Consider the following 26,808-nt stretch of genomic DNA (forward strand, 5'->3'; position numbering starts at 1 on the left):
TTGATACCGTCACCATTGATAGCATTGGAAACAGCAGTAATGCACTGTCGCCACAAGAGTGCACACTTCCTTTGGCTACACCCATTTGCAACGCTCTTTTTAAAATGTTTTTTTTACATGAATTCATTTTTACATGCTATTTGAAATGCAATTCTCTTGAGCATAGAGCGTGGTGGGTGCTGTCCCACAAACCTCTCCATGAGGGTGTACAAATGGAAATGAACGCAGGGGCCTTTGCATTACAATGAAGGCATGTGCTGCAGCCGAGGACAAAAACGTGAAGATTTTTCATTCGCAAAGAGGCAGTACATTCAAATTGTCTCACAGGCTAATCCAAAAGCCCACAGTCCAGAAATATAAAGATGAACGAAATATTTTAAAGAGGACAACACTACAGTGCGATGGAGAAACTCCTTTATACCGCACAAATGAAAACAAAAAGTGACTTACTGAAAACACGTATGACACCAAGAAACAGAACATGTGTAATAAACGTGAAATGTAACTTTTTTTCCCCCCTGTAACGTGGTAGAACAGATAGCTGAAATCCTGCAATCAAAGGCCGAGAAACCTCATTTAAAGTCTTCATTAATCTACCACTTTTGGGGAAGATCTGCCACACTCTCCCAATATTATAAAACAAAATATATTTTACGTAAGCCTTCAGAGATCACAATATTGTGCCACCCAATAAAATGATCTCAAAGGTATGCTATGTGGATGCTAAGTGATTTCAGACAACTTCAGTTTTTCTGTGTTTTAACCACAGTGCTGACCATTTAGATCCAACCCAACCTAAGCATTAAGAAAATAAAAGAAGTGAAGAGACTAGACGGACTATTTAAAAAAAAGCATGGAAACTAGATCAATTTAAACATTTAATTAATAATAACAAAAGGAAGAACAGAGGTCTGTGTAACTGAAATCCACAATAATTCCAACTAAAGGTTTTTTTTCATCTATATCTAGTGATAGTTTTTTCCCAAAATACATTACAAAAATTCAAACCAGCATTATTGTAATTTACGCATATAGATGGCCTGTGAAGATACAAAACAGCTGTAGAGTCTGAGCGGAGCTGTCCATGCTGAAGTCAAGGAAATACTCATGTATCCTCGATACTCATGCATGTATAAATGGCAGAAAGTTCTGTGCCAGTAGAGTACTGGACATACTGGACAGCGACGGGAGTCTCTGCGCTGAAAGAATAACAAGGCTCTGGCTGTTCTCATGTAGCGCCTGGCCAGGATCAGCCAGTCTCAGATTCTCAGATCCCGCTGGAAATCCTGGGGTTCAGCGATTGTAAGGGTGCATCGAAGCCGACTTTATGTTTGTCTTTATGTTGCTTGGCATTTTCCCTGTAGCAACGAAACAAGAGGTTTCAACACTCTGCTTAGTCAAAACATGTATGTCGTGCGTACCAGCGGCATGTAGCTCTGTAATGAGTCATGTAACACACTGCAGACTGAAAACTAACATCACCGTGGAGATACTGTTACCCATCTCAGCTGGATAAATATTTTCAATACGAAGTCATTGGAAACGTATAAAAAAAACAGGCTGCTAAATGATTTCATTTAGTATGTTTTAAGCTCTCAAAGTACAAATGCAGCATGACTAACTAAAAATATCGTGCAAATAAAAGGGAAGAAAAGGAAAGGAAAGAACATAACGGAAAAATAAATAAAAATGTTACATTAGGTGGAGCTCAGCTTTTTTTCCCCCCATAAGCAGTCCCTCTGAAATTCACAATACCGCAGTTATAGCTAATCCACTTTTATCTGACAGACTAAAAGCAATACTAGTCAGATCAGTTACTGCCATTCACACCCTTAGCTCACGGGAATTTAAAAAAAACAGAAGCAAGCTACAGGGGAGAAGAGGCCTCTCAGCCCTCGTGACTTCTCATTCCGATTTTTATTTAAGGATCTATAACGGAGAGAAAATCTTTATAACAGGGAGACAGTCACGTTCCATGAAAGAAGCTGCTCCATACGCACAAAAGGGCTGCGGATGCACTTGGGACACTGCTGACTGCAGGAGATGGTTAAGCTCAGGTCAGTATCATTCAGGATGACTGTTCTCATCACGTCGTATTCGTCAAAACAACAAGAGGTGTCCCACTCTTCCTTTGTGCCATGCTGCGACCTGCGTGACTCCTGCCCATCGCACCTGTCCTGCAGGTGGCAGGTGAGGCTCTTACCTGGCTGGCCCTGCTGCTGCTGGGGAACGGGGCCGCCGATAGCCGCTTGTGGGTTGGAAGTGCCAGGCATGGTGACCTGCTGCAGGGTCGGCCCTCCCTGAAGCATGGCTCCGGTCCCAGGCTGCCCCGGGGGGACCAGGCCCCCGGACCCAGGGGGTCTGCATTTCGCCAGCCCCTTCCCGAACCCCACGGCCGCTACCAGGGCCGTTGTGTCCGTGGGGTTGAACGTCTGCTTGTTCTGCCGCAAAGCTGCCAAGAAACGACGCCGTGACTCACAAAGTGTTTTTATTTTTACAGGCTGCTCCATTCAAAGCCTCCTGCGGGTTCTGGAGCGGACAACAGTTTGGCGAGATACCTGCGCTCTCGGACTCGCGGTCCTCCCGAGGGTTGTTGAGCTTCTCCAGTAGGTTCGAGCACAGCTTGTTCAGCGTCTGTATCTGTTTCTGCACAAGATGGGAAAGCCAGGCTTCAAACGGAGGGCACGCGGAGATTGTCAGACGTTTGTTTTTTTTACTCTCATCAGAACAACACCTGTTCATGATTATTAGAGATAAAGAGCTGTCATCGCCCTGCATGCTCAATAAGACATCAAGGTTCTTGAACAGTCCGACGGTGGTAGAACACCCATAGGACACCTGGAGCTCACCGGCAGAGCCTGCCCTAGAGGGTGGGCACCTGAGGCATTCAGACACTCACCTGTGCCAACTCGGGGCCGATGCGGACTGCCTCAGCGTTCAGCTGCTTCTCCTGCTCCTCAACCTCCGGGTCTGGCTTGGTGCGCAGGTGGTCCGGAACAATCTCATGGCTGAACACGGGCACGCGCTGCTCCGTCAGTTTCTAGGGGCAACGGTAAAATTGACAGTGGGCTGGCTTTGAGCAGGCCATCGAGAAGAAATCAGGGTTTTAAATGACATGTTGGTGATCGTCTCCTTGCTTTGTGTGCTTCGCTGACAACAGCGGCACAAAGCGAGGCACGTTCTGAGAAGAGAAAAGCCATGGCAAAGGAGCGAACTGAACTGCGACTCACAGCCAGCTCTTCGTCCCGGTCTGGGGACAGAAGTAGAGGGATGATGACCTGGCTGCGCAGGACAGGTGTCTTCTCATTTTTCAACAGCTTATTGATGGTGTTAAGCTGGCCAGACAAGAGGGCAAAGTTATCCAGCACTGAAGGCCTAAAAAACAAAGAACAACATACAATATTAATTATGGTGCTTCTATCAAAGATCTGGGAGTAAAAAGCAAGGAATTAAAACTACAACCCAACAATAAAAATTAATATCAACTGTACTTAATTACCTAAAACTTGTCTAAAAATGACCAGCTCTGACAGTCACAATACTACTGTTCCTGTAGTGGGCCTGGCCCTGGGTCACATCTGCTCCTTCTCTCCTCATCCAACAATAATAAATACCTCATTAAAAATAGTTACTACTTACATGTCTATATTTTATTTAATTAGACCTAACTGCAATATCCTGAGGAAAGTGGTTATGGAAGACCTTAGAAATGTAAGTCTTGGAATCTGGCGAACCAAAAGTACAAACATTACCCAAAGAAGTATGCAACTACTATTCTCTGGTGTTGTCTACAAGTTTAAAATCAATTATCATTAACACAAAGTTAAAGACAAAGATTACAAAGCTCATCAGCCACACATTAGTCTGTCTGACATTGTGTTACAGTACCCTTCACAAGATTTCTCGGTCTTGCGAGAGTTATTCTAGACGATATTAAGCAAAAGATCTAGAATAATAATAAAAAAAATGTTTTCAAGTTTCCTTTCTCGGGAAAGTGGTAAAACACCTGCAAGCACCCAGCCCTCACCATGCCAGTCTTTCGTACTCGTTCTCCAGCTTGAAGATGAAGCTGTGCAGGGAGTTTTTCAGGTGGGCCACTCGAGTTATCAAGGCGTCGATAGACGCCTCCAACTGTTTCTCTTCCCGCTGCTGCACACGGATGGGGAGAAAACACCACCCGGTGAAACAAAGCTCGTAAGATTCCCCGAGTCATTTTTCGGATGGCTATATTATCGAAAGGGTGACTTTAGCTACACTTGAGCACAGACTTTGTTGGGAGGCTCTAGTCGAAAACGCTGAGAACTTAATATGAGCTCAGAACTACCTAAGGTAACGAAATACGAAGCTGCGGTCTGCGTTTTTGTTGTTTTTACGAGTTAATATTTTTTTCTTAACTTTAAGAATTCGTCTTGTTCAAGAACAGCGGTTACATACTAGAATGAACCTAGAACCGACTGGTTAGCATATCCCAATCTGACCATAAGACAGCATTTCGATTTCAAAATGCACACAGTTTGGTTACCCAACACGTTAATCTACTCCAATATGATTTAAAAAATAAATAAAACCAGCTGGCTAGTACTCACCTGCATCGTATTGTTTATCCAAAATAAAAACCGAAACTGAACAAACTGAGATCCGGAAGTTATCCTCCCGTGTCTATGGTCATTCAAAAGAGGCGAAGGGAATTCTGGGATATGTGGAGGACCTCGGAAAGACTTGCCACACACTTAGAATAGTCATGTGTCACCGGGGGTCAGTTTATTACTTTCAACGGCTCTTTATTTTAGCATCTATGAAAACGGTTGTTCTGTGACAGTTCGTTTTTAGGAATCTAACATTTTACCTGAAGCAAGAAAATTCAAAAGTTTGATCGTGACCAGAAGATACTAATAAATATTAAGCAGAGACGACAGGCGTTGCTAGCCAGTGGCGCATCTTTTGTCTGCCAGATATTCTGCTGGTAAATGCTCGTAATGCCCTCTTTTTTTAAAACAAACACCACAGAGTTCTGCAACAATTCGACAACAGATGAGCTGTTTTAAATATTTCCGGATGGGTTTGGTTTAATCCCGTTGCAGGGTCAGAGCGGAAAGCAGTTCCGGGTCGCGGTGCAGCCTGTGCCAAATAAACAGAAAATTGTAGCGAAATAAACAAGGAGTCTTCGCCGCCACAGCTCCACGCTGACACCCCTGGGGATGCGAGACCCGGGATGGCAGAGGAACAGGACACCGAGGCGAGTAGACACTGTCCCCACGTTATCGGGGTGTCCGCAGAAAGAAGATCAGACCAGTTCGCAATAGGATGACAAGTAAAATAAACGCATGAGGGAAGCTGGGCGTGTTACTATGGCTATAGAAGGACTGGCTAAGAGGCAATGTCTTAAATGACTCAAAGCTCCGTGCATTTTGTGGAAGATGCGTAATTTCTCCGTAACGGTTGTGTCAGGCTGGAGTGCTGGTGGTACTGCTATAACTAGCGACTAGCAAAGTCCAAATGGCTGTTCGAGTTTCTGTGCATCGATTGGCTTTTTGTGTTTCGTAGGAGCATGACTGATAACTGAACGTTTTTATTTTAGTCTAACGACACACGACTACCCCCGAGGTGTTCAGCTTGCAGCTTGCAGCTTGTAATTGTAGTTTTTTTCAGGTAATAATTGGGATTGCTGTAGCAGGTGTTTCACTCCTTCGCCGATTCACATTTCTTAAGTGTCCTTAGCCTCCTTGTCGTCGCGTATTTCCTTGTTACAGTGAATATCATAACCACTAGATACCGTAAAGCACGTCCGTGGTTTGCAAGCTGTCGGTAGTGCTTTCTGTCAGACGAGAAGGTTTTCAGAAGCAGCCACGCTAATGCACTGACGGGGGTAGTGTTGGCAAATGCACAGTATGTAGCAATGTGTATTCTCCCTAACCAGTGTGCGTAGTGTTGACGGGTTTAAATTGTAACAGGATGTCTCCCACGGATGAGACCACCATACTGTTGATGGAATTCATGCCAGCATGGCACCCAGTACTCTTTCTGCCACCTACCCACATGTAGCTGTGAATCAACAAAAAAACGACAATTTACTTCATCACTCCAGGCCATAAAAGCCGTGACGTTGCCCAGTCTTGCCCTTTATCAGAACCCTTCATCGCCAAGGCACCCATGTGTCATGGAGCTATATTCAGAACGGCTTCACCTTGCTGGCCAGCCTGCCTGCGAGCCCGTTTGAGATCCTGTTGTGGTCAGTGTGGTCCATAAAAAAGAAAATGCAGCCGGGGTCTTGATAGCAGCCGAGTCCCTCCTGGGAATGTTATTCTTTACGACTGCAGGCTGCGATCTTGTTCGTGGTTTCAAAATCGTGGCTGCAAGCATTTTCCCAGCCAGTGTTGACTTTCAGGGTGTGGCAGGTGCAGACGCCTCTCGCTCTTCTTTGGGGGTTTCGAGAGGAGGCGCTGCCAGGGCGCGCGGTGCAGACGCTGCCGGCCGGCCGCCCCCTGCGGCGCCCTGATGGGTGAAACGACCCGGGCCGGTGAGCGACGCTCTGAGCTCCCTGTTCCTTCGCCAGGTGGAGGAGGCCGGCCAGGTGTACTTGCTCATGAAGGAGGAGCACCGCATCTCCCGAAACGTGCGGCTTGCCTGGTTCCTGAGCCGACTCAACCAGGTGGTCCAGCCCGACCCGGGGGCCGAGCTGGTGAGTGGGCCCGCTCACGCCCCTGCCCGCATGTTTCGCTTTTAAACGTTGTATCCTCTCGAAGCCGACCGGTTCGGCTCTAGAGTTGTGCTGGTGATGTGTGCTTGCTGTGGCGTACCGGGGGCTGGACTCCTGTCGCCTCGGGAAGGAGCGGTCTGGAATTAAGGGGTGGACTGACGTGCTTGGACCTACGCTGCGTGCTTGCGGGGAACAAGTTCAGTCCTTGCTGTTGTGCCCAGTAACTGAAGTCCCGCTGGTTTTCTGTGCACCAGTTAAGCTCGGAGAATGAGCTGGATGTCCTGAGCATCCTACCAAAGGGCTGGCAGACTGGTGACCCTCCATCCACTGTGCCGTACCTACTGGTGCCGTCCACCCGGGTCACCTTCCTGGCCCGGCGGTACCGCTTCATCATCGAGCTGGACCTGAGCCCGTCCACGGGGATCGTGGTAAGAGTGTCCTCCGTCGCCTGTGCTCGGTCACCTTCCTGGAGAAATTCAGTTTCCTTACTCCTGGGCCGTTGGCTTTTACTCCCACCTAGTGGCAAAGCGCTTGCAGCTTGGGAATGCAGAAGAGCCCCTAAACAGACTTCTGTCTGTCTCTCATCCACAGCTGTTTCATCCTGTAGAGCTGGGATCCTCAGTCCTGGTTCTGGACACCCCCACACCTCCTGGTTTTCATTCCAACCCAGCTTAATTACTTAACTAATTAATCAGGCTAACCGGCTGCTTGGTTGGAACGTTTCTGTTTTTTTTTCCTCTCGAAAATTGGGAATTTATTTTACTCATGAAATGCAATAATTAAATGACACTCTTAAACATGTATAAGAGAAAATGGTAATACTGTCCTGAAGAAAAAAAATGAAGCTAGACTCTCCTAGATCCGGAAGTTAACCCACCGCATCTGCGGTAATCACTATAGTAAAATGAATTCTGGGAGATGTGGAGGACTTTGGGGGGGCGGGGGGGGGGGGGGAACTTGCAAATGTTTTAGAGCTGAACACAGTCCAACAGCTCAAATCAATCCTGTTAAGTCGATTAAGAGTGTAGTTGTCTCACTGGGATCTGTTCTGGAGCAAAATCCGGTAGGTTTGTGGGTCTTCAAGGGTAGGATGGTGAATCCCAAGAGGCTCATGTGAGCCAGCGCCTTACCCAGCACATACAGGTCACAGGGCGGAGCTGTATCCTGGCCTGGACACCAGTCACTGACTGATCAAATACAGAGAAGCTCATGGTGTAAGGACAGCTCCGGCAATTTGACTTGACTGGTTCTTTGTCTGGGCTTGTCTTTCTGCCACACGAAATCTGAACTTCTTGGAAATCATGTCGGGTTCTTTACTTTAGACATAGAAAAAATTGCTCAGTTTTTGACAGTAATACTTTGTATATTTAGTTGTTTTTCTTTGTTCTCTGATCGAACGCCTGGTGGCTTCATGCTCGTCAAGTTATTTGTCTTGTGGCCTTGGCCGTGTGCTGAGGGTCTTTCGCTTTTGGGATCTCGGTGGGCTCCAGGGAAGTTGGCCTGATTGATCGACGTGTTGCGTGTCGTTTGGCAGGACGACTGCACGGGCGAGATGATTTTCGACGAGGTGTTCCACGCTCTCACTAGGTGTCTGGCCGGACTCGCAAGACCCTTCAAAGTCCCGGGAACTGATTTGGTGTTCCAGCCAGAGATCTTCATCACCATCCTGGCCTACTCCTCCATCATCGGACTCAAGTCTCACCAGGTCATCTCTGACACCTTAGTCTCTTGTGAAGAGAAGTGTTTGATAACGGAGCTGTCTGTGGCGGGGAGCCTTGGTAATATACACTCAAACAGGCGTGACTGACAGGTGTAGACATTAGGAAAGAAGATGCAAGGTATTGATCAGGCATTCAGGAGGAAAACAGTGACGCAGCCAGCTGTTTTGACTTGATTCTTAAGTGTTTATAATAAAAGCCACATGGTGCCATTGTGCCGTGCCTGTTCAGATGCGTTTTCCAAGCCTTCTCGGCTAAGGATGCTCTTCCCCTTCTCCGTAGGTACTCGTTCAGGGCTGCCAGCTGGACCGGGCCGACTCGGACCAGTTCCTACAGCAGGTTTACCAGCAGCTGCGGGCTGTGGAGAATAACATTGCGGAGGTCCTCCAACAGCAGCACCAACAAGCGAGGGGGCAGGTGAGTGACTTCAATCCCGACCTTCCAAACCATCGGAACGTCAGAAAGGTTACAAACGGCGGGAGGCCATTCTGTCCATCCGTCCCATTCGGTTTCCACTAGTAAAGTGTTGTGAGGATCTCATCCAGCCATATCGTGGGAGAAGGCAAGGTATCACGCTCAGCAACATGGGTAGGTAGCTTGTTCCAGATTCCCCCAGCCAGAAAAATCCTGGGAGAATAATAGCTCATTTTATTTTCTTAACCCTGCATTGGATGAAGCAGTTAGAAGACTTCATGGATAATTTCATCATTTAAATCTCCACCACAGTGATGAAAGAAGTCAAACTGTAACGGTTTTCCTCAACCATAACCCTAGCTTGGCCTGAAGAGCACGCCCACGGAGGGCCCAGTTTGAGCATTTCTCAAATTTCTGAAAACTTGCCTAAAGCAGGAACATTACGAAATTAGGTGGTTCGACAGAACTAGTGTCACCTACTGATACACCAACACCACCTACACTAGCAACCTGGTTTTCCTTGGATATCTCCCTTCCCAGTACCACTGCTGCTAACGAAATCTTTGATTTTTTTTGTTAAAAGTCTCTTATGCTCTTTAATCTTGTTTTTTTTTTTTTTTTTTTTAGTCCGATGGGGTGGTTTTGTCCTCTGGGGTCTTGAATGACATGATGGAAGACCAGCCCCACAGGAAGCTGGGCGTTTCCATGGTGACTGCCGACGTGGGGCTGGTCAGCATGGTCCGTCAGGGAATACTAGCCCTCCAGCTCCTGCCCCCCAACTCCAGTGCAGGTGATCCCCTTTCCTGTTCCACACCTTCCGCAATGTCCTTCTTGTTGCGGGACATTCAGGAAGCTCCGTCATTTTAAGAGTTAATTAAAAAGAATAGTGTTTTTTTTTCTCTGAGGTTTCAACAATGTGCCCTGCTCGTTTCAGAAAATGTTGTGTGTCTTTAGAGATTTATTAAGAACGTAATTAACCCCCAAAATAACGAATGGCTGAAGAGGCACACTGGTTGAGATTTATCAGGTGAGGCTTAAAGGGCACAGTTAATTTAACCGTGCATTACTGATAAGGTTTGTCATAAGTGTTACTTGCCCTTTGCCCTTTGACCCTCTTATGTTGAGGAGTGAAGGTCAGCGGGTGTAGCGTGAGTTTCTCTTTACTCCTCCCACAGGAATAATAATCATCACCGATGGAGTCACCAGTGTTCCTGATGTTGCTGTGTGTGAGACTCTTCTCAACCAGCTGCGCAGCGGCACAATCGCTTGCTCCTTTGTTCAGGTGGGGAAGGCAGCTGTCAGCGACTCAGTAACATGTCTGATTGTATGATAAAGCCCAGCGGTGTTGCCAAGACGGCTTCAGAGTTACCGAAACCTTAAAAGTGCGCGAGAACGCGTGAAATCGTAATTTAATTCGTAAAGGTAATTTCACGGTAGATATTTATTACCGTGGGTGTGGTTATTTCAATCATTTCCACTAGCAGGATTTTGAAGCCTTGGGCTGTTGCAATTAAAATTTCATGGGTGTTTTAAATCAAGAGGTGAGAGCAGGAAGCTGCGTCAGAATGCAAAGGAAGAAGCAGAATTGAAGGCCGCGCTACGGGCTGCGTCGCAGTAGCCGAAACTTTGGAATTAAACTCTACCCGTTTTAAATTAAATTGCTTTAGGGGGGGATAAGTTTCTCATCTTAGAAGCTAATGAGAGAGGTTTTCTTTTTGTCCAACGTCTAGAAGACAAGGAGGAATGAAATATAGGGGGCTATAGAAGGAGCTTCAAAAGTGTCATTTGTCTCCTGAGAAACGCGAACGAGGTGAGGGGTCTTTCTGCTGGGCTTCATGCTCTGTTTGTTCACCACCACGACAGGTCGGAGGGGCCTACTCCTATGACTGTAGCTTTGGCTACGTCCCCAACGTGGAGCTCATGAAGTTCATCTCTCTGGCCACCTTCGGGTCCTACTTGTCCTCCTGTCCCGAGCTGGATGTCTTCAGTCAAGACATGAACACCTATCACAAAGCCTTCCTCACCTACTCCTTTCTGAAAACCGGAGAGTCCATGAACCCGGAGTACTACTGTGGTGCGTACGGTGAGCGTGGGCACAGGTCCGACTCTGACCCGAGCTGGGCATAGCTTCATGCGCCGCACCGCTACTGTCCCTTATAAAAGCACAGAGCGTGAGCAATGCTGTTTCACTGCTTGAGATCGTAGTATTCTGAAAATTGTGCTCTTGCACAGGCAGAATGGTGATCATTTGTGTTGCTTCACTTGTCTTGCCTCTTGCCTCTTGCCTCTGTTGTCACACGATGTGTAACTGTGATTGGGCTCAAAGTAGACACGCAGGACTGAAACTAATGCCAGTACACCAGCACCACATATCTTGTGAAAATACTGAAACTCATGTCTTTGATTTAAAAATACCCAAAAGAGGAAGCACTATCTTTAGTGCACAATGCACATTTCTGCAATTACATTTGACACTTTCGTTTCCTTCTACTGCTGCAGCACATCTGACCTCGCCAGTGCTCTTCTAGTTGTGCTAAATGGATACTGAATAAAACATGTCTAGTAGAAGTATAGGTGGAGTTCTCAATGAAAGCTTGGGAAGGATGACAAAACCTGCCCGAGCCTTCAATATACATTTCTAAATGCATTGTCTCAGTAGGTTATGTTACTCCTCGTGAACGTTCTCTCACATGCCATATTTTCTGAGGATGTTTTGGGGTGCTAAGAGATTCCTTTAAAAACATAAGTGCGTGCAAGAAGTTCTCTCCGGCACCTGAGAAGTCAAGATGAGTGACTAGGCCTGTCGCAGTGACGACTGAATTCAGGGTCTGTGTGAGTGACGCCCCGTCTTGGTGTGACTCAGCTTCCCAGCACAAGCTGTTCAACGAGCACCTGGTGTCGGCCAGTGGGAACCCCGCCCTGGCCATGCGCCGGAAGAAGCACACCGAGAAGGAGATCCACGCCCACCTGGTGAGCGTGGTGTCGGTGAGGCTGAGGGAGGGCTACAGCATCCGCGAGATCAACCTCACCAAAGGTAATGACCGAGCCGGCTCCCCCCTCTGCCAGCTGGCGCTCTTCTGTGAGACTCTCACAAAATCGATTGCACTGCAGGTGTCTTGACGAGGAAGTGAAACCACACTTCGCCTTTGTTACTCTGCCTGTGACCAATAGTGCCGAAGGGTTACAAATAGCGTCTTTCTCAACCGGAACAATGGTGTTGGCCGCCTTGTGTGCATGTGTTCCTCAATCCATGGGGTTCTGGCACTGAGCCTTGCTCGGCGTGCTGTCCAGTGCCATTATTTTCAGTTACGGTGGGAGAAGTCGATATCTTTAAAATTAAGAGGAAATTAAATGGCGTCACGATGGAGTGCCTTGACTCTGCCGTTAGGAACAGATATGGAGGTGTTTCTGACGAAACATGCTTTGAATATGTAGCTTCTGAGTCCAGTATACAGAAGGGTTCCTAAGACCATCATGTTGATAGAAACATAGTCCTGTAACAGTGGAACTGCAGTGCCTTTGGACTATTTAAAAAGCAAGTTGGAATGTTGACTAGCACAACTGCTGTTATAAACCCAGCTGTTTTTCTCCCATAGGAGGCACACAGTTAGAGGTGAAGCTGGTTCTCCTGTGGAAGCACAACATGCGGATTGAGTACCTGGCCGTGGCGTCGTGGCCACTGGACCCGGGGAAGCGCACCACGTGGGTGGAGGTGACCATGGAGGGGAGCTACGACATCCTGCACGACATCAGCTGCACCATGAGGAAGCCCATCGCCAGCCCCTACCGCACGTCCGTCATCCGTCGCTTCTGGACCACGCTGCAGAGGTCAGGAGGCGTGGCCCTGCTGCGGCGCTGTGTTCTCACTGGGCCGCCAGAGAGGGGGCGGGACTCCTGCGAGGGGGCAGGGCGCCAGCAAAGGGGTTGGACGCCAGGAAAGGGGTGGGACACCAGAGGATGGGAGGGACGTCGGAGAAATTTTAGGAAAGTGGTTTGCCACCTGGGGTGTGGGGTTTGATGATAGTTCCTTTTCTGCCGCAAAAGTTTATTGGGGAAAATGCAATGCAATGTTTTGCAATGCAATGGATTGCACTTAAGAGTTTGTCTTAATAGAAAAAAAAAAAACATCAACACTTTCATTCTGGTTGGGTATGTTTTTTTGTTTTTTTTTGGCTAAGTGAAAATATACCGCTGGTGCCAGTGTAGAGCGGATGGGCTACTGCATGTTTCACAGCGTTGACGTGAGCGTGTCATGAACATGTGCCACAGTAGTCAATTTTCTCACGTCTCCTTGGGTGTCACTGCAGTGAAGGCAGTGTTAGTGCGAAGAAAAAATATTTTTCAGGGGTTTTATATATGCATATTAAATGATTAAGGACAAAAACAATAAGATCTGTTCAATTTTGTTCCCCCACAGCATTAATCAGACGGATCAGATGCTGGTGCACTTGCAGTCCTTTAATTCCATCCCAGAGCACTACACAATCCCAGAGAGCACTAAAAATGGGGTCCCTCTTTTCTACATTCCTCCAGGATCTACCACCCCAGTATGTCCCGCACTGCTTCCACGGGCTGTTTTCATTTGCAATTATTTGTAGAGGAATTGCACAAGGGTTCTAGTTGTACAGTGTTGTACAGGCCTGTAGAACTCATAGTTAGAGTCTGTGAAACTCTAGAAACAAGGCACTAGGCCTCGGTGATGGCACATTCTAAAGTCTTACATTTTTAACCTTAACATTGGTGGTTAAATAAATGTTTTGTGCTTTGCGTGTCAAGCCTCACGGTTATGGTTTTGTTTTTGGTTGTTGTAGTTGTGGCAACCTCTGCAACTGTAGTTTTTGCACATGCATAAGAGTCTAGGTGTTTTAATTCCTGTTCGTCCCGTAAAGCAAAACCCTTGTCTCGCCTATCCCAGTTTGCATGTCCTGCTCTGTTTGCTGGTCTGAAAGTGCGTGGTGAGAGTCGTGCTCTTGCCTCCCCGCAGGTGCTGTCCCTTCAGCACAGCGGGTCCAAGGACTCCAGTCAATCCCAGTTCTCGTCCTACTGGAAGCCCATCCTTTCCATGGATGCCAACTTCTGGCAAAGGTGGCTCCACATGCATCGCATTGCCATCATCCTGGAGCACGACACGTAAGAGGCCGTCGGCAGCCCCTGTGTTCTCACCTCACTGTAGCTCGGCTGGACTGGGGCCTTAAACGTGGGCCGAGCTCAGCTGTGTTTGCTGCAGAGCCTCAGCCAGTAGGCAGTAGGTATGGTAGGTAATATATAAGGAAGGTGGATAATTAAACCACTTTGCTGGGGGAAAACCCTGGGATCAGACCTGGGAAGATCTGAAGAAGTTGATGTATGTATGACTTTTGATGTATGTATGACTGTTGAAGAGGTCATTGGCAGTAAATAAGAAACAGTTCTCGTTCTTCTGTACTCCCCTCGTTACTACTAGGCCTTTTCCTCCCAGTGTAAAAAAGTATATGTAATGCCTTTAATAACATTAACTGCTAGACCGCTGTAGAAAGCAGCCAGACTGTTGCAGTAATCCGAAGCAGTTATTGGATTACGTGTTACTGTGACTCACGATTCTGGCCCAGAGATCCCTTTTGCTGCCAAATCATGACTTTTGGCCCACTCTTCCAAGAGACTTTTTAATTGTCAGTCCAGTAAGGAGCCGCTTCCGTCGGCACAACGAGACACACTCCTCCTGATGTCGAGTCGTAAATACAGTTGTTGTTGCAGCCCTGTTCCCAAGCACCTGCACACCCCAGGCAACAACGGGCGGTTCAGCACCATCCAGTGTCGTATCTCCCACACCGCCCTCACCTCCCTCCTCCGGGACTGGAGCAGCTTCGTGCTGGTGGAGGGCTATTCCTACATCAAACTCATATACAGGTAAACGCCCAGCGGCTGTGGTGTACTAGACTGCAAGCGTTTGACGTCTCCAGAGAAAGTAGTTCAGGTGGGGAGCTGCGTCAGCAAGCGTAGTCTGCAAAGGAACAAGTAATAGGTTCTGTTTCTAGCTAGACATTTACAAATTTTGGGAGTGCAGCTTAAAATCTGTACAGGAGCTAGTAATAGGTATAAAATAAGCTCTTGTTTTAACACCTGCACGGGGTGTTTTTGTGTTTACTGTGCCCTGATATCTGTATTTAGGTCGTGATTTGAGAAGGTGAAGTGTTATGGCTGCAGACCAACATGTCTGAATAGGATTTGTCTATGTTCATTTTATTGCAATTGAAGCAGAGTAGGTTTCTGTAAATGGGAAAAGGACTGCTAAGCAGAGCTTGTGACCATCGTGCGCTCATGTCTCGTCGTCGCAAAATCATCCCATACTGGTAAAACATCATCCAAAACTGTGCTGAACGATGTATTTGAGTCTAGGCCAACACAGTAGAGTTGTGTTTCTATGTGTGTGTTTCAATATAGCATAAACTGGACCGGCAGCTTCAGCTTTAAAAATAAATGCACCCGAGGAAATGATCTTGTATCTTGTAAACGGATTCGAGATTTTCAGCAGGTCGTCTGTTTCCTCTCCTTTGCTGGGGTGCAGATCTGAGTGCTACACAATTGAGAATATTGTGGTATTGAGCATGAGCGCCACCGGTTTTAGACAGACACGGCTGATAGCCCATTTCAGACCAGTGTGTTCTTTCCTCAGTGCTACAGATCAGCCCCCTTCCTCCTTCTACCTGATGCGCCTGATCTCCAAGGCGCCCTGCATGGTCCTCAGGCTGGGCTTTCCCATAGGGACCCTCGCTCATGCCAGAAACAAGGTAGGAGGCTTTACGACTGTGTGGAATATGGGGGGGCCAATGTGTATGATTCTGCGAGGGACTCCGCAGTCCTTTTCAGTTACCCGGAAGAATGAAAAACACATTTTTATCACCTTTGTGTTGAATGTTCTCACGTTGACAGTATGGTTGTATCTGTAGACACGTGGCACTAGGTGCCGGATGCGTTTGCGATGCCTTCACGCTGTATGGACTTCCCTGTCTCGTGTGCAGATTGTGGATGAGCTCCGAGGGCAGATCCTGCAGCTGCGGTTCCCACACCGGGTGCAGAACAAGGAAGCGACGCCCAAGGTGAAGAGGAAGATCCTAGGGAACGCCTCCCCGTCCAAATCTCCCCCTCTTCCTCCGGCCCAGCCGACGCTGTCTGACCGGCCCTGCGTGGTGGTGCTCAACAAACCTCTGGAGAAGCTCCTCATCAGGTAACCAGCCCCCGGGGGGGGGGGAATCTCGCTCCCCGGCCAGGTTATAACTGTCTGCTCACGTCAAGCCTGACGCAGGAGCCGTCGCGAATGAACCCTCGCGATCTCGCCATGTGGTCCGCTCGCCCGCTCTCACGAACCACGCAGTTCCAGAAATTCCAACTAGACTCTCCCAGGCACCTTCTGCCACCCTATTACTCCTGTGCTGGCTTATGCGGACAGCGCTAGCTGACCCCTGTTGTAAGCAACAGGAGTTGTGATTTAATCACAGGTTGTGGCACCAGCTTGCTGTGCGAACAAATGAAGTCAGATAAGATCAGGGTTATATCAGGTACTACGTATGTGTTAATTTTCTGTCCCTGTTGCCCTGCTTGCATGACTCGTGACCCAGCTACCAGCTGTTTAATTCCAGTCCACATGGTTCCAGACCCCCCAAAGTTAGGCAATCGAGACAGGATGTGCAAAGACTTTGATCCCAGCTGGAGCTCACCTGCCCTCCACTTTTACTCGGAAACCAGCCCTTGATGTGTCGTGACTGCGTTTGACCTGTCCAGGTATGAGAAGCTGCCCTCCGACTATCGGACCCCGTTCATCCTGAACATGGAGAATTTTGCCCAGACGCCCACGTTGACGGCCCCCCTCACCATGGCGGCCAGCCGCACCGCGTCCTCCACCCTGGCCTCCCTGTCGCGGTACTTCTTCCACCAGCGCTGGGTGTGGGCGGTGCAGACCGGCCTGGGGCCGCCCGTCCCCCTGCCCGCGGTGGCCCAGATCCTCTCCATGCTCACAGAGTAAGCCGCTGGCACGCCGGAGCTACAGCTTCAGGAGAAACATGCAAATGGCGAACACATTTAGCCACCCCCCTCGGACCACACCTACACCATCACCATCTACCTCGTTATGATTTCTTATCTATTGCACATCTCCAGTCATTGTTTACACGTCTGTATTGTTTACATTCAAACTGTCTACATGTTTACTTGCACATTGTCTATTGTTTGTTTGTACATTGTCTTGATGCACTGTTTGCACTTTGTCTTGTTTTTTACACTTGTTTTACAATCGAGAGACTTTCTGTCAGTAAGAATTCCGTTGTACCAGCACCGGTTACATACGGCAATAAAGTTCAAGTTCAAGTTCAGATCAGGTTTTACTGAAGCCGCAGCAGACTTTAGTCCTTGAGGTGTAAATTAAAGAGAACAGCAAAATTAAAAGAATAAATCGGGATTTCAGAAAAGCCGCAGAACGAAAAGAGGGGGTACACGTGCGGTTTACAGCTTACTCGGATAACAAGCATTCGCTGTTAGACCTGACAGAGAAGGGAAGGGGTAGAAGCTTTTTGTTTCAGCGTGTGGCAGCTCATTTACTGGATCACAGAACGGTAACCCGTGCAGCGGCTCACACTGTGCCGAATCCACATGCAGAGATAAGAACCTGACATGGTCAGTTTTTTTTCCTGGCCCGGAGTCTTGTGAGACCTATAAGCTTTATTAATTGCCTCTTGCCTCCCATCGCTCTTGCAGAACACCACAGAGGCTGTGGAGGAGCTGCATTTCACAAAGTGCTGACCGTTAATGTTGATGTATTGGCGCTTCTCCTTTGATGTGGCTTTAATGGTTATGACTGGGCCTGCTGTTGAAAGGAAGCTGCGCTGTGCGTCTGGGGCAGCTGTTGCGTGCGGGGCTTGCTGACAATGGCGATAGTCTGCTCAAGACGGCTTTTCTCTGTCTTTTATCTTTTGAGCGTTTGTCTGGTTTCCTTCTCATTGATTATTGTGTTTCCACCAGCGGTGATGCTGACTCAGCTTTAACAAAGCGAGTTCTCAGGTGTCATCAAAACTCGTTCAGTAGAGCAGGCATGTTCTCAGGCTCGACTGTTTTGTCCTGAATGCTCTGTTGCTCTTAGCCTTTACCTAGCCCTTATGATTAAGAGCACTAAATAAAGTGCAAGACTTCAGTTACGGGGGTTTCAAGCAACTAATAAATAAAGTGAAAAAGATCTTTTATAACAGTGGTTGAGTGTGCAAGGGTGAAGGGTGGAAGAGAGTGCATGAAGCTGGGATATCAGCTTCCACAACATGATGGGGTATCTCCCAGCACTTTGTGTAAATAAGTGCTTCCTTTTCATATATTTAGAAGTGCTTCCTGTAGTTTCCACTTGTGTCCTCTGGTTTGTGTGTCACTGTTGGCTTTGAAGAAGTTCACTGGATTTATTTTGAGGGTTTTGAATACTTTTATTAGGTCTCCTTTATTCAAGACTCAAGAAAGATTCAGTTCTTTTAACCTGTTTCTGTAGATTCCTTTAAGTTTGGGAATAGACCTGGTTGCTTTTCTCTGGACTTTTTTTCACAACTGTTCACAGCCTTGCTGCTTGCTTGTGGGGATGTACTAGCTGAAAATCACTCCTTATACACATCACACAAATGACATCTTAAAATAGCACACCTTTCCTGAGTAATGTTCCAAGAATAAAAGACGCCTCTGTGCTCTACTCTTTGTATGTGTCTAGAATCCGCCTGTCAGAAGGGTTTCATTTTGCAGCCAGCGGGGAAGGAATTGTGAACATGGTAACAGAACTGCCGATGAAGGTGAGCTATTGTTCCCTGCAGGAGCAAACAGTACAAACTCCAGACGTGCGAAGGAGTGGTTAGATCATAAGACAGGATGCATTGTGGCAGAGAAGCCAGCTCTTCATATCGACATGCACTTACTTCAGCGCAGCATGGAGAGAACTTTACTAAGACTACTAGCCGGCTTTCGGTTGAAATTTGTTGCGATAGGAGAAGCTTCTGATAAACTCCAGCTTCTAGCATCATCACTTACAGATCTTGATTAGAGGAGTTTCCCTGTTATCAGATCAGTAGGCTTAAGCTCTGGCCTTTATTTCTTTGTTAGCATTTTTTCCCCCTTGTACAGATATCTAGATCAGAAGGCTTGAGGCTTCTGCATCTTTAAAAAAAATGTATTCTCCACAATTATCCTCACGCAGTCTAACAGAAGGCTGTGAAGCTGAAGTGCCTAATGGCTTTATTCAGATCAGGCCGGCCTGTCTGTCTCCTGCAATGGAAAGCTCTTGGCCTCGAGGGGATGCCTGAACAAGTTGTTCTGTCGCTTCTTCCATCTGCAGAACACGTCAGCGGCCAACGACAGAGAGACCCACACCTGCATTGTTCAGTACATCCTGTTCCCTCCCCACTCCACTTCTACTAAGGACAGGTAGGAACTCTGCCGCTCGCTGCAGAGATTGCTGGAGCAAATGCCTTTTCTCCTGAAAGACGGGTTGATAGAAATGCAAACGTTTAGGGGTAAGACTGGGTTGCTAAATCCCTTCTTTTTAAGTTTTCACTCTGTAAATGAATGTAGCCGTATATACATTATAATTGCTTCACCCCTGTGAGTTAGATCAAGCCACTGAATAGCAGCTTAGTGTCTGATTGATTTTATTCTTCTATGGCTCTGCTCAGTTGATTCTCCACGATAACTTAAGTAGAGCAGATTGAGTGGAGCCGCCGATCTGTCTGCCTGGAATGTTTCCAGTCGGAATTATTCCCTCTGTTCCCATTAGGGTCTCCTGATGGAAAGAGCTGCCAAATTTTAATTATTGTTTTTGTGTAGATACACAGTGGGGTTTGAAATGGCTGCCGAATGTTCCTTTTGACGAGGTGGAAAAAATTGTCCCCAGTGTGAGTGTGCGCGTGTTTGTCCGTTTGTGTCCTCTGATGGGTGTCCCATCCAGGGTGTGTCCTGTTTTGTGCCCGTGGCTTGCCGGGATAGGCTCCGGGTCCCCCATGTCCCCGTGTTGGACAGGTGAGAAAATGGCTGGATTGATTTTCACAGGCCAGCCTCTTATCTGGATGGCTCTTTCGGGTCTCGGCTGTGTTGCATTGTTTCAGGGGCGTGGCAACTTGTTCTGTGTCTCCAGCTACGCTGTCTCCCCATTCACCCTCTGCTCCTTAAATGCTGCACTCCACGGGTTCTCGTTTTCTGCTTCAGTTTCTCCACCGACGACGACAATGACACAGAGGTGGAGGCTATCGACCTGGACACCGAGCTCAACCTGGTGACAGAATGCTGGATCGAACCGCAGAGCGGCACCGCCTGCAGCCCCACACTGAACCACAAGCACTTCCTGGGCTTGACCTACCAGGAGATTCCTCACGCTGTAAGTCCCACGCGTTCACTCATTCTCCCGGCCTCTGCTGCCCTGACAGCCCACTTTGATACCGCGGCGTGTCGGTGCTGTGCCACTCTGGGAGACTGAATTACCTGCAAAATGAGCGACGGGCACCGGCAGTGCCACCTCGTTCTGCGGAGACTCTAGGAGTGAGGTGCGCCACGTCGGGATCGACAGCTTTTTCTTCTGGCTTCGGTGTGTGTCTGTGCAGGTTTTCCCGCGAGACCTGATGTGCATGTCCACCATGCTGACCTTCGAGTACCTGATCCAGCTGTGCCAGAATAAGGATTACATCTACCCGCTCTGTGGAGGCAAGGGTCCCGGGGGTGAGCAGTGACCAGCACCGTTTATTAAATGAGAGAGAATCAGTTGCATGCTTTTAAGACAGAACTTGGATGCATTTTCAAAAATGTTCAGCCTGGAGATGGTTTTTAATTGTATTTTATTGTTGGAGCTTGAAAAAGCAGTGGAATTTAAATCCACTAGTTGTAGGAGAACAGGAGTCACACGCCTTCTTTCTTTACAGATTGTTGCTCCCATGCTGTGAGGGTCTTTGCCAGCCTTTGCGCTAATGGCATGTGTTGATGTTTTAAAGCAGCCGATGTCATCAGCAGCAGCGACTGTATCCACACCGTCCCCTTCCAGTTCAGCCTGATGGAGCTCCTTCCAAAGTGCCAGCAGATTGAGATCTTTTTCCTCACGCTCGGCAGAGGTAAACCTGTTCTGCAGGAAAAGAAATGGTTTTCAACGTAAGCCGCGGACCCTGGATACCCAGCTGGATACTGCATGTTCTGTTTTTCTTTGCCGGAATACGTTTTCTTCGTGCCGTGCAGCGGAGGAAGAGGAGCCCTTCCAGACGGAGCCTTCTTTGCCCAATGAGACTCTGCTTGACCTGTTTCATGGGTGCCTGCAGCAGGACCTCAGTGACCGCGAGATCCCATTGGCTGACTCTGACCACATGACCTTTGTGCAGCACATCCTGCAAAGGGACCGCGATGGCCACGCCCCCCTCTTTACTCTGCCTGTGATGAAAGGTATGGACCGCAAGCCTTTGATTCAGTGAAGTTTTGGAACGTTTTATTTTTGTGTTGGTAAGGAAGTAGCATTTCCTCAGGCGTCCTAATCCATTATCACTGTGTTCTTGCAGGATTAAAAAGAAAAATTCAAAAGCTCCAAATGTATTTTCTGCCCTCACAACTTCGCAGTCAAATTATTCATAGTGAATTAATAGAGAGTGATTGTACTTTTTTCAACAGCTCTCTAGGGGGAAAAAAATCATGTGTCAAGAAGCTTTAATCCCAAATCTTTGCAGTTTTGATTTGTGGTGTTGACATTTATTAGTATGCAGTGTTGTCAGGCATGTTGGAGCTGTAGGAGGACTGCAGGAAGTGTTATTAATTTCCGTCAGCAGTACAGCACAGTGCCCAGAGCCTGAGACTGAAACTGTGTGAGGTAGACCAAAGAAAAGAATATTATAATGATGATTTGGTTAAGGGTACAACAGCAGTGCCCACACCTAGGTTTTCAGTCCACAGCCTTCCAGTGAGGAGTCCAGAGCCCACACTGCCGCTTGGATACAGTCATCTCTTAATACATCTCACCGTCCAGTTAATACGTTTGTCGTGATTTACAGGTTCTCACAAACCTTCCCTCAAAACGTTTAAAAAAGAAATCGGATTTCACGGACATTCAAAAAAAAAAAGACCGAACTAAAGCCGCACTCATTATAGAAATGTTCCGTTCATTTGGTGACAGTTTGAGACTGGAAAAGACCGTGTGTGCAATGAGCGTTATATGACCAGGCAGTATCTGCGGTATGGACACTTAAACAACTTTATTAAAGAAAATAAAAGAGCTTTGGAGGATTCTTGGTGGTGTTGTTTTAAGCCAGCCGCAGCGGCAATTCCAGTGGCAAAATCGCGATCATCCAGCACCGGCGTTGTCATTGTTTTTGAGGTTGATGTTTTTTTTTACTTTGCTGTAAGGTGCCTTGAGAAGCTGCTTTTAAAGGAGCTATGTAAAATAAAGTTTGTCATCAACATCATCATCATCGTTCTGCTCCCTGAAGGCTTCCCTGGCAGTTAAAGGAAGGAAGCAAGGGACTTCCCTGCGTCGTTTTTGCAAACCGTCTTTCTTTTTTTTTTTCCTCTAGAGGACTGCTTGAAGGCGGAGAGGCCTCTGGAGCGGCAGGACACCACGATGTCTTTCCACACCGTTGGGAGCAGCAAGGAGGTGACGGGCTCCACCAGCACTCTGCAGGTGAGCCTCACTGCCGTCCCTCTCCCTGCTGAGCTCTGCCCCGTTACTCAAGCCCCTCTGCGGCTTGCTGATCTGTCAGTCCACTCGTCCCCGCGGATGTCCTCCTAATTCACGTGCACTCTTTATTTTGTAAGCTCTCCAAAAACGGCAATGAGCCTTTGAAGGAAGTAAGAGGTCACCCTGTTTTGTACTGACTGTGCTTAAAAATAAATTAAATATCAAATACTAGGTTTCCAAGCTGAGTGTGTACTGGATACTGATGGTAAAGAGTGCACAAAACTTTCATAAATGGGTGTACTTGACATGGTGTCCATTTGATTTAGTTTTCTAGCAGAAACCTAATTAAAAGGACTAGAGACAGGTTCCATATTTGCACCACCGCTGTACGGGACACCACCAGACGCATGCTGAATGCCCTGTTCACATGACATTAAATACCTGTGAAGAATAGTCAGTATTTCCACTGTAGCTATAACCCTGCTGCTTGCATCTAAATGCAGTGAGTCATGGGTTTGTGTGCCATGTGTAGGGTTGTAGCGCTGTTCATCACAAGTTTCGTGGTTACAGAGTCTGGGCAATGCAGAGCTGGCAGACGAGGAGCCCCTCCATGTGGAAAACGAGACCCCGATACCGCAGTGGAAATGCTACGCAAAGCATGTCAGCTCCCAGCAGATCTTCCTCACCTTCGTCCCGGCCACCTTCACAGGTAGAGTTGGGTTCCTGAGAGTCTTCCCCGGGTCAGTGGGAAGACAAGAGACGCTTGTCTTTCTCACCTCAGTTTTGCTTCCTTCCAGATTCTTTGGCCGGGTAATGGATGATTTCTTCAGTCAGCCATTTGGAGAGGAATGTTTAGGGGATTCTGAGTGCTCCTGTTTGTTAATCTTTCTGATTTACCTCTGGCTGAATCTGCTTGAAGCCTGTCGCAGCGCAGAAAGCATCACGCTGCCGGCCTGGCTGTGCCAATCTCCCGAAAGGAAGTTTCCTAGTGGTGGACTCTTCTCCGCCCCCTTTGCAGACCTGCAGATCCTGATGGGCTCGGCCGCGGAGAAGGACCCTCCGGGGGGCGGCGCGCGGGAGGAGGACGAGGCGCCGCCGAGCGGGCCGGAGAGGCCGGAGCAGGGCCCCGAGCCGGGGGGCGGCCCGTCCACAGTGCCTCCTGGCCCCGGGCTGTGGTCCCCAGCCTCGGAGAGCGGCCGCAGGAGCTGGACGCCGCCGGAGCCCGAGGACCGGGCCTGCAGAAGGAAGGAGGAGAACGGAGCAGCAGGCGCAGGTAGCGAGCGCCACCCCCCTGAGGATTCCTGCAGGGAGGGAGCCGGCTCCTGGGGGGATGGGGAACTCCGCACGTGTGGCCGCGTGCAGGTCTGAGCGCTGGTTCTGCTTTAGAGCTGGCAAGCTGAAGACCCTTCCTCAGGGAGCACATATGCTTCTTTTTCTGTTTTTTTTTTTTTGCTGCTTGATCTCCGTTGAAACTCCTTACAAGGTGGGATTATGAAGAAAGGATGAATTTGCTCCTGGGTTTTAAAAATAAAGTGCATGTGCGCAGTGCTGGGAGATATTTAAACTGATGTAGTGGGATGAGGACAAATGAGGACAAACGCAGCATTGATTAGTTTTTGTTTTAAAGGTTATAAAGATCGCCGTGAGCCCCTCTGGCTCCCCCTGCTGCTCTGTGGTTACTGAGTGATGCACCGTATTTGACGTCAAGTGTGAGCTGCTACACACAGCCTTTCTTTATCACTCAAAAAATCTGTTTCATGGAGACAAGTCAAACTGGTCTATGCTCTTTTTAAAAATAACACATATAGTAGGAACTGTTTTTTTTTTTACCTATTAGCCACAGGTGGCAGGTCCCCATCTGTAATTCTGTTAAATAGCTGTTTTAAAGCTATGGCTGTCATCAAATGCAGGCTTACTTTTTTTTCCAAACAAACCCAACATGTACTGCACTGATACCTCGGGCTGAGACGTGCAGTGTAGTCGGAACGCAACAGCTTTCGCTCAACGGATACGTTCTTGGCTGTTGTTTGCTCGGGCCTGCAGGCGGAGAGGAGCGGGAGGGCGTGCAGTTTGCCGAGCCTCAGAAGAGCGATTGTCGCATCACGTTCAGCAGGCAGGCCTCCCAGCAGAGCACCAGCGACCTCGGACGGCCTCGCTGTCCTGTGTACGTCTATAACTGCTCCCTGGAGACCCTGAGGGAGCAGCTGGTCCACCCCCAGCAGGACAGACAGCCACGGGACATTTTTTTCAGGTACTCAACGCTGTGGACCGAGAGGGATGTGGTGCCTGTAGGGTAGATGGTGTGTGTGTGTATATATATAAGCAGTTTTTATTGAAAGCTTCCAAAATACCTAGACGTTGACTGCGTCCAAGAGAACCTTGAGATATTTAAAGCACGACAGGCAACAGACACAGACCCACAGTGTGCAGTGGGTTAGCCAAAAGTACAGAGCAGTTAGTTTTTTTTTATGCATAATGTTTTGCGTTTTAATTGTTTTGTTTGGGGCACCTGCTGCACATGTAATTATCTTCCTGTTACCTGTTTTAATGTGGATTATATGGTAGTTTTTTTTCTTGACCCCCTGGTATCAGATTCTCTTTGTATACTCCGCGTGGCTCATGGTACCAGTGTTTTGTTTTATAAGGCCCTCCCCCAAAAACAAATCTCCTTTTTCTGAAAGCATGTCTTTATTAAAATGTACAATTTGAACAACAAAACCCCCTCATGCTAGAGTTAGCAGTCAGTAGCGTCACTTCTAACGTGTTGACTTGGACTTCCCCCCCCCGCCACTCTTTACTTGTTGGCAGTAACCTCGGACGAGCGTCTGGAGGTTGCCTCGTTGTTATCACAGGATTGTTAAAAATGTACCGAACAAATCCAGAAACAGCACTAATGCTTTTTATTCTGATTCTTTGTTTTTGGATGAGAATAGACCTCAAGACGCAGATTCCTGGGAGTTGTATCAGCAGATGAAGTTCAGGTAGCGCAGCGTGCGGCTTCCTGCTGCCCTTCACCCTGCTCCTTTTAGAATGGGCCCAGAACCAGGGACCCAGATGGGGGGGGGGGTGGGGTTGTCCAGCGATAGGGACTGGGATGGGATGGGGGGGATATCCTGCTTTGGGATTGGGATGGAGGGGGCATCCTGCTCTGGGACTAGGAGGGTGCTTTGAATCTCGGAGACTGCACGGTAACAGAAGAGATAAGGAGGTGAGGTACACACCCCCTTCATGCCCACTTTCTTGCCTGGTGGCCGCGATTTGTGTGGATCGTAGTCCGAACTGTAAATTATCACCTGCTTCATTCGGGGAGCATATGTGGTCCCGTACTGTCGGGGTATGGTTTCACTCTAAAACATTACTCAAAAAGATGCGAAGCACCCCAAAAAAAAAAAAAAAAAAAAAAAGCAGTTGCTTTTCCTTGGGGGCTTGGCGTGATTTTGAGTCTCTTTAAAAAGTTGATCGAAATTCCTTACAGTCCCAGTGCCTTTCAAAGCACCTGCGCCTCTGCCTCAGCTGGGTTTCTGCTTGGAAGGTTAGGAACTGTTAATCTTGCTTCTGATCTGAAGACATGGCATCTCCTAAGCACTTCTTCAGCCTTTTACCATGGTAACGGAGTCACTTAGGAACTATTTTTAGGACGGCATTAATTTCACTGGGGATTCTTTCTGTTGTACTGCTTATCTGTCTTTGATTTACTGTTTTGTGTTTCTTACAAAAAAAGGCACCTACATTTGACTCATCTGATAACGCCATATAAACACCTCCACTGTGTTCTCCCTCAGGAGCTTGTTTTGAAGCAAACAGCGGGTCAAACCTGGTTTATAGTAATTTAATAGAAGTGATCGCTTGGCGTGTTGCCACCGATTCAGTGGGTCAGGAAGCTCAGATGCAAACTTGCTGCCACCTGCTCCCAGTCTGGCCCTGGCTGCTTAGACAGAGGGGAAAGTGTTGAGCATCAGGCACAGCATGTTCCCATTGGCATTGCAGTTCGAGACAGGAAAGGAAAGGAGACAGGTGAGAGCTACTAGAGGAAGCAATGGCAAAGTGTGCTGACAGGTTTTAAAATGTTTGCTACATTATTTTACAGTCCCCAAGCGATTAGTTTGATCTACAAATGATCAATCCCCCCCCCCCCCACCGTTGAAAATGGTGCACTGTTGAGGGAGGAAAACGTCGTCTTGTGTACTATTTCTTTTAAAAAATGAACTAACCTAGCTTGCTTTGAGGTCTTCTAGCTTCGGTCTGCGCGTTGTTGATGCACCCAGCTTGTGAACGCTTTGCAGCGCTAACGGCAGAAGCCGCTTGGCGGGGGCAGCTGCTGTACTGTGGCGTGTCTTGTGTGCCTG

At 47.9% G+C, this 26,808-nt stretch overlaps 2 protein-coding genes across 2 annotated transcripts in view; one reads left to right on the plus strand and one right to left on the minus strand.

The window, feature by feature from the left end:
* Positions 1–865: 865 nt before the first annotated feature.
* med8 (mediator complex subunit 8) lies at positions 866–4,729 on the minus strand. The gene is made up of 7 exons (XM_006634791.3): positions 4,587–4,729; positions 4,028–4,149; positions 3,231–3,375; positions 2,900–3,040; positions 2,559–2,646; positions 2,204–2,452; positions 866–1,358 (listed from the first exon to the last, which is right to left on the minus strand). The coding sequence occupies exons 1-7, from the start codon at positions 4,590–4,592 to the stop codon at positions 1,294–1,296; spliced, it is 816 nt and encodes a 271-aa protein (XP_006634854.1). The 5' UTR covers positions 4,593–4,729; the 3' UTR covers positions 866–1,293.
* Positions 4,730–5,094: 365 nt separating this feature from the next.
* szt2 (SZT2 subunit of KICSTOR complex) overlaps positions 5,095–26,808 on the plus strand; it is an 80,924-nt gene continuing 59,210 nt past the window's right edge. The window contains exons 1-27 of the mRNA XM_069193946.1: positions 5,095–5,236; positions 6,554–6,679; positions 6,952–7,125; positions 8,232–8,402; positions 8,698–8,832; positions 9,457–9,619; positions 10,005–10,111; positions 10,693–10,903; positions 11,693–11,863; positions 12,426–12,657; positions 13,247–13,376; positions 13,814–13,959; positions 14,563–14,715; positions 15,482–15,596; positions 15,828–16,033; positions 16,588–16,824; positions 18,542–18,620; positions 19,160–19,248; positions 20,026–20,194; positions 20,418–20,532; positions 20,802–20,918; positions 21,040–21,240; positions 22,359–22,465; positions 23,033–23,171; positions 23,481–23,735; positions 24,506–24,713; positions 25,396–25,443. Of these exons, the coding sequence (XP_069050047.1) occupies positions 5,213–5,236; positions 6,554–6,679; positions 6,952–7,125; positions 8,232–8,402; positions 8,698–8,832; positions 9,457–9,619; positions 10,005–10,111; positions 10,693–10,903; positions 11,693–11,863; positions 12,426–12,657; positions 13,247–13,376; positions 13,814–13,959; positions 14,563–14,715; positions 15,482–15,596; positions 15,828–16,033; positions 16,588–16,824; positions 18,542–18,620; positions 19,160–19,248; positions 20,026–20,194; positions 20,418–20,532; positions 20,802–20,918; positions 21,040–21,240; positions 22,359–22,465; positions 23,033–23,171; positions 23,481–23,735; positions 24,506–24,713; positions 25,396–25,443 (4,028 nt within the window). The 5' untranslated portion in view covers positions 5,095–5,212. The remainder of the gene's footprint in view (positions 5,237–6,553; positions 6,680–6,951; positions 7,126–8,231; positions 8,403–8,697; positions 8,833–9,456; positions 9,620–10,004; positions 10,112–10,692; positions 10,904–11,692; positions 11,864–12,425; positions 12,658–13,246; positions 13,377–13,813; positions 13,960–14,562; positions 14,716–15,481; positions 15,597–15,827; positions 16,034–16,587; positions 16,825–18,541; positions 18,621–19,159; positions 19,249–20,025; positions 20,195–20,417; positions 20,533–20,801; positions 20,919–21,039; positions 21,241–22,358; positions 22,466–23,032; positions 23,172–23,480; positions 23,736–24,505; positions 24,714–25,395; positions 25,444–26,808) is intronic.

Source organism: Lepisosteus oculatus, chromosome 9 (assembly GCF_040954835.1).
Source record: "Lepisosteus oculatus isolate fLepOcu1 chromosome 9, fLepOcu1.hap2, whole genome shotgun sequence".
Taxonomy (NCBI): Eukaryota; Metazoa; Chordata; class Actinopteri; order Semionotiformes; family Lepisosteidae; genus Lepisosteus; species Lepisosteus oculatus.

Excerpts from the sequence above, each read along its gene's own strand:
- med8 (XM_006634791.3), bottom strand. Across the intron at positions 3,376-4,027 it reads GAGTACGAAAGACTGGCATG|GCCTTCAGTGCTGGATAACT; the intron begins GTGAGGGCTGGG and ends TTTGTTTTTTAG. Across the intron at positions 1,359-2,203 it reads GCAGCAGCAGGGCCAGCCAG|GGAAAATGCCAAGCAACATA; the intron begins GTAAGAGCCTCA and ends TCGTTGCTACAG.